Genomic DNA, 11,908 nt, shown 5'->3' with positions numbered 1-11,908 from the left:
TGGAATAGCGTTTGTTCGGGGGGATAAAATGGGTTGGTGGTTTAGGGGGAGGGGAGAGAAGTCGTTCAAGGGTGGTCAGATTGAGAATGGAAGCTAAGAAGTCGATTCGTACGGTAGTTGGACTAGATATGCTAGGTATACAGGTTTACATTATACAGGTATAACCTCTATTCTCAATCTAAACACACTGGATACATTTCCTATCCTTGAACACAGAGGATAGACGTCCGTTTCAAGGATTATTCTTGATAACACAAAGAAAACTCTACGATCAACCGGAAACTATCATTCCTGAAAGAAGTATAGCTTTCTCCCCTATATATCCACTATCTACAAAATCCCTTCATTTAAAAAAATCCCCTTTCCCTTCCACCTCAACCTCACCCCATACGAGACACCCTCATTCACCCTCACCAAAGAAAGCCTCGTACACCTATCCACTATTTGAACTACATATCACCGCATCATCGATCGCTACCAAACAAGACACCCCTGATAACCGATCCCACACAAAAGCAGTCCTGCGACGTCGAACTGTGTACTCATTCATCCATCGCACCTTTCCATACGTCTCTCTCCCCTGGTCGCAATCAGCGTGCAAGGACCCCTCCCTCCTTTAACACCAGCAATCCCGTTTATCGTCGAATCGACGATTCCGTCGTGCTCGATACTCACCCGTCCCTGCCGCTGGCGTTGTTCGCGTTGGCCTCGGCAGTGGCCGGCGATTGGGGTTGCTGGGACTGCTCCTGTTGTCGCAACTGACTATTCTGGGAGCTGGGCACGGGGACCAACACAGATACAGGTATGGGCTGGGCGGTAGGCACCGATTGCAGCTGCGCCGACTGCAGCTGACTAGCCGCCGCGACGCTCGGGGCTGTTTGCTGAGGCGGCGGCGGCGGCGGTGACAAAGTGTGAATGAACACCGAGTGCGTGGGCGCAGCTGGGGACGCGCTGAGGTCGAGGATCGCCTGGGCTGCCGACAAGTCCTCTTCGGCTGCTGTACGGATCTCCGAGGTCGGCTGGAGGCTGTAGGGCCGATAGATGTCCTTCTTCTTGGGCGGTAGAGAGAGCGCCGTGCCCGTGCTGGTGAAGCACATGGACAGGCTCTTCCTGGGCGGCAGGGTCAACGACGCGGAGGACGAGGGCGTCGTCGTCGGGGCTTGGTGTTGCTGGTGTAGGCTGGAACTGTTCACCACCGCTGGCAACTCTTGGGGCGCAGCTGGCGGGGGCGGCGACGGTACCACCGGCTGGGCCAGCTCCGCTGCCGAGCGCAGGGTCGCGTACTTCGGTGGCTCCTCGTGGTTGATCCATGACTCGTGCGTATAACCTGCGCAGAAATGACGTGGTTCGGTTAGGGGGTGATTTTTTAAGGGCTTGGGTTCATGTTTATATGGAATTTTGGATGTGTTCAGGGAGTGAGAAGTATTCAGGGCAGTTTGATCCAACCTCCCTTGGAAGTAACATTTAATCAGCGCAATTTCACAGACGTATCCCAAGCACAATTTCAGAAAATAGAAAGGAGGAATTGAATTTCTCCAAAGACCCCTTAATTGCGCGTCAGGTCGCAGGACGTCGGGGAAATTAATATCGCGGTTCGCTCCGATTCGCTGTGTGTCGCATTCCGAACAATCGTCGACAGAATCGACGGAAACAATGGCCAGCTGAGCCGCGGAACCGACGGCCCCTTAATTATCCTCGAGTATTCTCTCAAGCGGAACGGAACGCTGAGGCGACGAAAATTAAAGGGCCAACCGATACCATAACATTTCTTCCCTCCCCGTCCGATGGCGGAACCGGCTGGCTGGGTCTCCGGTCTCTCGCCATGAATATTTCAGTTCGTGAATCACACGGAACCGGTGCGCCCGTTTCATTTCCTGGTGATGGAGCACGCCAGCTGGTCCCCACCATGTGCCACTGTTAACGAGAAACCGACTCAGACAAGGGGTAAGAAGGTTTCTATACAGTATCGCATGGGGGGTATCTGTTGCGCGCTCGGAACAAGTACTTCCGCCATACTCGCGATATCGTCGAAGTTAGTCAATGCGTGAGTACGGGGGTTATTGATGAAAACGGTGCTGATGGATACTGAGAATTAATTGGTAGTTAGTCTCCGCAATATTGGTTGCTCAAGGAGTCCTCGCAAACTCAATCCAACGCGGTCTAACGCTTCGTTTTATTTTTACCCTTTCTCTGGACAAACGGTGTTGATACCATGCAATAATTAAGGTAGAAGTTGAACTTTTATCCTAACAAATGTTACCTTACTTAAATTAGTCTCCACAATACATCAGTCCAAGAAGTCTGCAAACCCATCCCAACACCCTCCAACCCTTTCTTTTCTTTCGACCCTCCCCTTGCACAAACGTTCTCAAAGCTCCTCGACTCAGAATTCCAACTTTGCGTCGCGAGGAACTAACCACGCAACCGTTCCCACTTTTTCGTTTTTTCTTTTTTTTTTTATTGCCGCTGTCCACGCGACAGGACACGCGACAGTTAGCCTTCGATGGCACACGTTGCCCTCCACCGGATGCGATCGATACGGCCGCTCTGCGACAATGTAACGCGACATTCGCATTGTTGCGAACCGGGCCCGAACAAGGGAGTGCAGAAATTGCCTACCTCCAACCACCCCTCCGCCACTTTCCCTCCTCTACCCTTGGCCGCCCCCCACTGTGCTCTCTGTCAGCTGTGCTTCTTTCCACGAGAACGCGTCTCCGCGAAACAACGCGGAACGGAAGTCTTCTTGTTGTTTCTGTGCTCCCCAACCGAGATGGCGGGAGCTCCAATCGATAAAACGTGTCGAGACGTACGGGCGGAAACTCCCTTATCCGAACTATGGTAGGATGACGTACAGGAGGGTTTGGGGATGTTTACCCAACAGTGGTAAATATTTTAGGAGGTGATTCTACAGGTCGAAGCTAGGCGAAAAGTGAGGAACGATGGGTTTATTGTTTGAATTAGGAGGAAGGTTTGTGATTGAGGAAGGTTTTGAGACACTGTGTTTTCGGGAAAGGAAATACTTTTGATGGAACCCTGATTAGGTTTAGTCCTGGCAGTATAGAGTTAAGAAAAGACACCGCATTAGGAGACCAAACATTAAGAGCTGGTCGTGATTTTTTTTTCACAGAGAAGAATGTACTTGATTTTTGTTTAACTTTGGAAATATTATAAGTATCCTGTAAGATACATTTGATAATTTTTTCAATTCATTTCAGACAGGAATGTTTGAGAGATCACTTGTTCTCTATAGGAAGCTTTCATCCTAAAATATTCTCAAAATTAAAAGACTTTACATAAATTCACCTCTGTAAAAAAATATCCTGAGAAACACTTGATACTTAGCTAACCAATGACATCTGTCAATCTCGTGACCACGTAATCGTGTTATATCATTCAGAAATTGAATTACGAATCTGTATTCACAATTTTAGAGGTTGCTTCGGTATTATATTATTGTACGTATAAAATCATCTGGAATCCAATATAAAAAATCCCTGTGAAGTTCTCTAAACATATTTTGCAGCTATTTATAGTACATCGTAAGCAACAGTTTTGTTTCACAATATAATACCATATCATGCGCAATAGTCATTGTAAAACTGATTGAGAATATAATAAAAAGTTATAAGTATCTGTCACGAACATACAGATTGTGAATATTAATGCTGATGCAGTTAGACTCCATCATTGCAGGTGTTCATATTAGTTTGCCTAATTCCTCTATCTAGGAACTTTAGTTCCGCGACAGGAGTAACATGCCAAGCAACAACGTTACGACGCAAGCGTCGACCAACTGGTACAATCGCCGTCCGCAAAGCGGCGCGATTAATTTGCGCGGGTGTTCGCGACTAATTGCGTGTATCGCGCCATTAATCGCCTAACTTGATCCCTCGAGTCCTCGTCTGCAAGACAAAGTTCTCTATAAAGGCACGACAAGTCCCAAGCAAAATAAAATGGACTAGGTCTCACGGTGATTTGACTATGATATAAAAATTGATCACTTGCAAAAATGGAAATGCTTCAGAAAATAGATACAAAATTTTGTCTAATTGGGAGCTTGCAATCTAACCTTGAAATTGCTAAAAAGGGAGTTGAGTGGCCCCTCTGCTCTTACCTTGTCATTCATAAATCGTGAATGCTAGTTTAGTGTGTGAATCGCCAAATAAGCCCGTAGGTCTCATCTCAATTAAACATTGTATAACAGCCACCAATGGCTTCCAGGCGACCCAAACCCTTGCCTAAACTGTATATACATATATTAGGCACCTCTTAGGTCTCATCAGTGTCTTCAGACACCAGCCTAAATTTTCTATACTTTAAGTACCTCTTAAGTCTCCATCAGTGTCTCGTAAGTGTCGCAAAACCCTATTTAAATTATACAAAAATCGAGTACTCCTGAGATTTCATCTCTCCATCAGCACAACTCTCGAACCTCATCCGCCAACGTCATTCCACCAACCAGAAGACCTAAACCTCTATGACGTCAAGACGACCGTGTGTATATGCGCCAGTATTTGTACAGTTTATCGCGATGAAGCTCGATCAGGACCCCCCGTTGTCCTGGAGGACGGACATCCGTTTTCTGGTGACACGGGGATCGGATGATCGCGACGATCATCGAACAGAACGAAACCGGTTCGACGAATCGCTACGGGGGAGATGTTCCCTCGGATCGGTTGTCCACGAAGGGAGTGGTAGGGGTTGACGCGTGACAGCAATAAATCAGGAAACTGTGCTGGCGATCGATCAACCGACGCGCATCTATTATTGGCTGAAATAAAAGATAGTCAACACAGAGGGAAAGGAGAGTGGCCGTGCATCTGAAAGTGCATTTCATCAACGGGAGAGAGAGAGAGAAAGAGAGAGGAAGAGAGAGGGACTGAGAGAGGAGGTGGGTGGAGTGCGGTGAAAAGACAAAGGGGAGGGGACAGGAGTGAGGGTGAGAATCAATAATGTCGAATGAACGCTCTGCACGCTCCCACGAGTCTGTTGATTCTAGCCTTTCAAAGGGCGACGCTAAGGTCTTTTGCCATTGTTGTTCGCCAATCGTTTCGAACGACAGCGAACAGCGAGTCTGCGTGGAGCTTGTACCCGGGTATCAATAACCGAGGGACAAGTGCGACTTGCTACGAGGATAAATATTACCGTTTCCACTGTCTGGAGGGTTCCTGGTGCCCCGCTTTCAAGTGACAATTTTTACACTAAATTCGAGCCTTTCAAAAGGCAACGCTAAGATCTTTTGAGATTGTTTCTCGCGAATCGTTTCGAGGACAACGACGCGAGCAGAGCAGTAGAGTATCAATAAACGTGGGACAAGACCATTTCCACTGTTTGGTGGGTTCCTGCTGCCCCGCTTTCAAGTGACAGTTTATATTTACACCAAATTCGAACCTCTTAAAGTTTGACGATAAGGTCTACCGAGATTGTTGATCGCCAATCGTTTCGAACCACAACAAGCAGCAAGTCTGCGTGGAGCTTGTACCCGAGTATCAATAAAATACCCGAGAGACAAGAGTGGATCGGTACAAAGATAAATATTACGTCATTTTTATTGGACAATTTTTACGCTAAATTGGAGCAAAGGAATCGTGTTCCACGTTATCGATGTTTATGATACGCGAAACAGCGTTGAAACAAAAATAAAAATCGTCCGGGAACCCGCTTCCAAGTAAACCGAACGTTCTGATCCTTTTCGCTGTGAGATTGATCGTGCTGATTTTCTCGCTTGAAAGCGAACTTTACGGTGGATTGTTCGCAATCCATCGATGTTGTCACTTGAAAGCGGGGCTTGCTGTATATCTTCCGCGATCGATGGCACTGATTTCGTCACTCGGAGGCGGGACTTTCCAAATTTATTATTGCAATTCGAAGTAATTCGTCGAATTAGTCTAATTTTTGCGTCGAGGAAAACTTGCGATGGAATATGTGTGTTCTTTTTTAACGGTAGAAAGTGTAGTTACAGTTTTAATACGTGGCCCTGAATTTTTAATAAAACGGGGGATCGCGGGCGCGTTGTTAATTAATTGAAAGAGCCACGTAGAAATAAAAATATTGGAGAGGATCAGCTGGGCGCGAAGAACAGACGGTACATTAAAGCGTTACGTGACCACGAGGAAAACGCAATTCGTTATTCATGATGGAATTACAGCAAAGGGAAGCCGTTTAATCGATGCCGCGTCGTTGTTACATATTTTCGACCTGAATTCTGATCTCTCTGCGACGACTTCTACAAAACAGAATTATAGCATGCCTAAATTACACGTTCTTTGTGCACATAATTCATAAAATGATAATATATATCATAAAATGCGAAGAAATATGTATGCGCATTAATTCAAAAATATACAAAATATTGGCAATAGTATACATAGTATATCGTTTACATATTTTTTAATTATTTACACACCGTTATCGTGTAAATATAAATTTGCATAAATATCTGCAGACCTAAAATAATAATAAGCTTGTAAAGGCTAATTGTAGCATAAAGCGTAAAACAAACAAAGAATAAAAAATTAAAATAGAACATAAATAATACGCGTATACAATGAAAATAAAAATATTACAGCAAACGATTGTATCGAAGCCGATCGTATTAACGATTATTGAAAAAAAGCTTGAAAATTCCCCATCAATAAACACGTGTTTCAACAAGCACCCAGAATGATTCATACGTATTTATGTAAACGGCCCGATAAGAAGTATCGAACAAGTGCTTTAATTTTCATAAATTCCGCGGAGCTTCGCCCACGCTGCCGCAGAAGCGCACGTGTTACGTAACACTTCTCGCCATGTTAAGGACCCGACTTGTCAGGCGTTACAATCGATAACGAAATTCAATTAACAACAGCTCTCGTACGATTTTCGCAACAATTTAGTATGACGCGATTAGTTGAAATGCCGTGGTTACGTAACGCGAACCTTGGATTGGAAGACTCGGTAAAAGGGGTGGCTTTCTTCGCTAATTTTGTACATTCGATTGAAAACGTTTGTGTTTCTTGATTCTCTTCGATATTCAATTTATTATTTTAGTAGTTTATACAAATGGTAGAATGGAAGAAATATAATACGAGGACGGGTGAATATATACAATGCGAAAGGGGTTGAACTGGCAGAATTAAAAATTTTAAATAATTCTTTATTGAGAATATAGAATAATTCTACATTTTCTCAATTTTCCATCTATAAAAAGCGTGTCAAACAATCACTTACGTAATATTTCCTTTGAGTTAATAAGTTGTCGTGTGTATATCATGTACAATTACTTCACCAAAATTAATTATTCGTACTCGACAAAATTCCCACAGCTTGACAGAACATAAATGAATATATACACTACATTTCAAATCGGTGGGTCGAGTGCCCTACTCCCCAAAAAATTCTCAAATATCACCCAGTAATGGAGGCTCACTCTAACCAATCTTCTTAACTGTTGCGGGGATGTAAATAAAAGAAGAGTGATATATTCAATTTCTTTGAACTCGACCATGGAACGGGGCACACGACTTCCGTGCTCATTGACATAAATCAACATGTGGAACGCATTCAACACGTACTCCAAATCTAGGCAATCTCGCATCGTAGTTCAACGTGGGAACTGGAAGACGTATTATTTTTCAAATCATCGATTGATCATAGCAAATCATCCCCTGAGCCGTGCTAGTACGGTTCTCTACTAATAGTATTCCCTTTTTGAAATAGATTATCCAAAACTCATATTAGATCGAAGTAAATTATGTTTATTATTCTATATAGTTTCTCACTCACCAGTATTCTCATTTTCTGTCATACTTTACTTGTCATCAAAGTGCAGTGGAGCATTTTCCAACTGCATCAGCATTTCTCAACCTGATTTCAGCGAAATGGTTTTGCAAACTCTTGAATAAATCATAACCCGATGAAGACATATTCGAAGAACAACGAAAGCGATCCATTCATTTACTCCCATCTGAATTAATCAGTGTTTGGATAATTCATGCTAATTCAAGTTAAACACGTGTGAATCTCAACCTTCGTTCACTCGTGTTTAATTAATATTTGCCAGCTGTAGATCTGTCACACGTGGTCGAACGTTATCGTTGAAGGAAGACACAAATTTCTTGTTGAGCTTTGTTTTCAATGCTGGCTGATATCGTTCCAATCGCTGGCAATAAACCTCCGTATCGATTGATCGGAATCCACTAGCTTGCAATAAATTATTCCTTCTGTATCCCTCTGAACAGAAAAATAAAACCTTTTCTGTTTCGTTCAACCTGTGAACTTTCTTGCCACGTTTTTCCTTTCGGAAAAAAGAAAAATAGTAGAAGTTTCGAGTAGGTGGGATTCAATTAAATTTTGCGGATTACACCAATGAATTTCTGTTAGCTTACTAACAGTATCGTGCATAAACTTTAAAGAAACAGTTTACCCAATTTTCAACGAAACGGAAACTTTCCAGATTTTCAATTTTTTAAAGAAGTAATCGTTTAAAACGAGACTTTTGTTTTCGATTCATAAACGACAGGGCTGAAAGCGATTCTAAAAGAATCGCGAGCACCGCTGCTCTTTCGTAGGAACTTGACCCAAATGGGAGACGAAAGGATTTCTTGATGCATGGTTTTCAAATTCCCCTTGAAATAGCGGACTTTAATCCCAAAGTAATCGTCGTTTAAAATCGAATTTCCTAAAACACCTGCCAGCTATTTATTCTTATCTGGTAATTTAAGAACTAATGTAGGATATTAAAGATTCTAAACGTCTTGACTGGGAGTTTTGGATCATCAATATTTTATTTGTCTATTACTCACTTCATAGAGCACAAATTTTCTCCATTTTTGGAGACAATAGACAATTAGGCATCTAATACTTCAAGCCAATCATTTGGTAGCCTTCATCAAATCAATATCTTCATAAAATGTAAAATCTGAAGCTTACAAGCAATCTAATTAGCAAAAGCATTCAATTATCTATCAAAATAACACAACCTCTTGCCAACTCGTAGAACACAACACATTTTCTAAACCCTCCCAACACCCCCCCAAAAGCACCATCAAGAATCACTCAAAAAATAGATCTAGCATCAACAAACAAGCCAGAAAACCTATCTCTGGCACCCCTACCCCAAAACACCCCAGATCCACGACTCTCCAAAAGACGCCAATAAAATGGCGAGACTCTAATTGCATGCAACAGCCGCAACGTATTCGCGGTGGGGGGGACGACGAGGTGGGGGAACGAAACAAAACCGTCGAAAGCTGGAGCGTCGACTTCGAAATCTCCGCGTCCCCGTTTTCGCGGAGGCGCAGAGATTGCAAAACGTGCAAGCGGAAAGCAGTTCCAGGCGACGTACAGAAGAAAAAAAAACTCACGAACGCTTTGTTCGTCAAAGGAGCGTGACCTAAATGGGCCGAGAGATAGAAAGAAGGGATCATTCCTCCCCTTTCGCTTCGATCCACCCGAAAGATCCGCAGTGAAATCAACGATCGGCCCGACACACGACGGGTGTGCCGCTGTGCTGGTGTGCGTGCGACGCATGGCAGCAATCCGTCGCGCGATCGCCGCCGAAACGAGGAAAATCATTAACGCCCGCCAGAAAAGGAAGGACACGCGTTTATCCGCGACGATATTCCGCTGGATGAAGCTCCCGAGGGGCCTAAGGGGGGAGCCTTGTTATCGTCGACTACCGCAATTTCTCTATAGCACAGCCGATCGGCCAATCGGCGGGTGTGTCGCCCCCGTGGCTCGACGCATGGCCAGACTCCGCTTGGGCGAAGGTCGAATCTCCCTCGAGGGGTAAAAGTCCACCGGATATCTACTCCGACGTTTTCTTTTCGCGATAGCGCGGGATTAGTCGGAACTGGACAAACTAGGGCGTGGCACGAGATGCAAATAGAAGGGACCTTGACCACCCTCGATATTCGGGGTTGGAATTCCCTGTATTACGAGGAGATGCACGTGGAACTTTCTATTACGGTTAGGGAATGGAGAGGTTTTAGCCAGCGATTGTCTTATGCTTTCCGTTTGAGAGGTTTCCACGCGGAAGAGCCTTGCTAGATCAAAGCGTGGAGGGAGCCTCGCTTTTGAGAGGGAAGCTATCAGGCACCAGGCATCAGGGGTTCGAGAGATTAAGGTGTCGTGTCGGTTGGTCGATATCGCGTACTCACCATGATAGTAGAGAGCACCGGAGGCGTTGAGCGGTGGCGGACTGGGTGCAGTTGCACCTGCGGTAGGACTGTGAGGTCCCCAACAGGTCTGCTGATGGTCGACCTGTCTGCTGTCGGTGTCCCCGACGACGTCGATCTCCTCGTCCTCCGGTTCATGCCTGTGCTGCCTCTTCTCCAAGGAGGCACTCGTCTGAATCTCATGGTTCTCCTGCGTGTGTTCCTGCACGAGACCCGTGGGATCGGCCTGCTCCTCCTGCGGGTCCTCGACGCGATCCGGCCACGGATAGGCCTTCCATTTCTTGGCCATGAGGCACCGCGGCATGCTGGCGCAGTTGTCCCGTAGCCTTGCCGCGAACCACCTCGTCCCGATCACCAACGATCACCAGGAGCCGATCGCACGGCGATCTCGACGAAGTATCCCTGTCACGAAACGCCGCCTCTGGCGTCGCTGCTACACCACCACCGACACCCTCACCAACCGCACCAAACGCAGCACCACCGTACCGATCGACGATCTCGAGGACGTTGACTACCGCGACGCCTAGACCGCCGCCGGCACCACTGTCGCCGGTGTGGCCCCCGAGTTGCCCGTTCCGCCAGCCGTCGACGACGTCGTACGCGATCACGCGACGCCGTCGTCTCCGTCGCCGCCGTCCGTCGCCCAGCAGCGCCGTGCGTATCTGTAGCCTGTTCACCTCCCTGACGATCAGGGTGTCCGTGGACGGTGCCTGCCGCGGCTTCCTCTTCGTCCTTCCTTGCTCACGTTGGGGCGTGATCTGCAGCCTCGTCATCGGCACGGCGAGGGCAGCTCCTTCGTAGGATGCACCACCACCATGCCAGCCTGTTCGCGCGATAGAGACACCTCCTCGACTTTTCCGGCCTCGCCCCTCGTGATTATTACCCCGCACGCTCGACTACTACTAGAAACTACTCTACTACTGCTGGAGGGGCTACTAACTGTCTCGTATCGTCGCCTTTCTCTTCCTTTTCGGACGCGGTTGCTCGTGGTCTGCTCGCTCGTTTCTTCGATCCTCCACCACGTAACGTTCCTCACGCGACTGACTTCGCTGGCTGGCTGACTGTGTGGACCGACCGACTGACTGACTGACTGACCGTCCGTCCGTCCATCCGTCCGTCTGTCCGTCCGTCCGTCCGTCCGATACTCTCTCGGTCGCTCCCTGTCGCGGCTCTCGCCTGTGACAGGGGGTGCCCTCGAATACGATCACGACGACGGGGTGCGACTGTTTAGTCGGTGGCGCTGCTGCTCCGCTGCTTATCCCCCACCTTACGTTCTCCGGCGTCCTCGTTGCTCGCGAACGATCCGCGGACCATCCCCGTCTGACTTTCGCGGAGCCAGGAACCCCCGTCGTCCCTCCGCTGCGGCTCCCCTTGGGTCAGCATTGTGGGGTGGCGCTGCTGTTGCCGCCATCGTCGCTCGCCGCCGCCGCCGCTGCTGCTGATGATGGTTCGTGCCGAAGCGAGGGATGGCTGCGCAACCCCTCGAGGGTGCCGATGCCAGTTCTCGATTCCTGCAGGCCTTTCGATTGTGTGCGTGCACCGTACACAACCGCGCAGATGTGTGTGCGCGCGTGCATCGCCATTGGCGCGGGCAAAGTTCGCTGGCACCGAATCAAACGCTCGTTTTCTGGCACGGCGTAACAGTTGCTTCGACGGCTTTCCCTGACGTCGGGCCCTGAGACGACCGAGATTTTAGCGTTTTGGGTCGCTTTTTAGTTTAAAATAAGTGGGTATTGTTTCGGGGGTTG

At 47.1% G+C, this 11,908-nt stretch overlaps 1 protein-coding gene across 1 annotated transcript in view; it reads right to left on the bottom strand.

Annotated features, from left to right (window-relative positions):
• LOC128872449 (protein snail) overlaps positions 1–10,478 on the bottom strand; it is a 36,128-nt gene extending 25,650 nt beyond the window's left edge. Inside the window, exons 1-2 of the mRNA XM_054115139.1 lie at positions 10,143–10,478; positions 676–1,327 (exon numbers count right to left, since the gene is read on the bottom strand). Of these exons, the coding sequence (XP_053971114.1) occupies positions 676–1,327; positions 10,143–10,464 (974 nt within the window). The 5' untranslated portion in view covers positions 10,465–10,478. The remainder of the gene's footprint in view (positions 1–675; positions 1,328–10,142) is intronic.
• Between the last annotated feature and the right edge of the window lie 1,430 nt (positions 10,479–11,908).

This window comes from Hylaeus volcanicus, chromosome 2 (genome assembly GCF_026283585.1).
Source record: "Hylaeus volcanicus isolate JK05 chromosome 2, UHH_iyHylVolc1.0_haploid, whole genome shotgun sequence".
Lineage (NCBI taxonomy): Eukaryota > Metazoa > Arthropoda > Insecta > Hymenoptera > Colletidae > Hylaeus > Hylaeus volcanicus.
The sequence above is the reverse complement of the archived record's forward strand: the minus strand, read 5'-3'. Positions and strand labels throughout refer to the sequence as shown.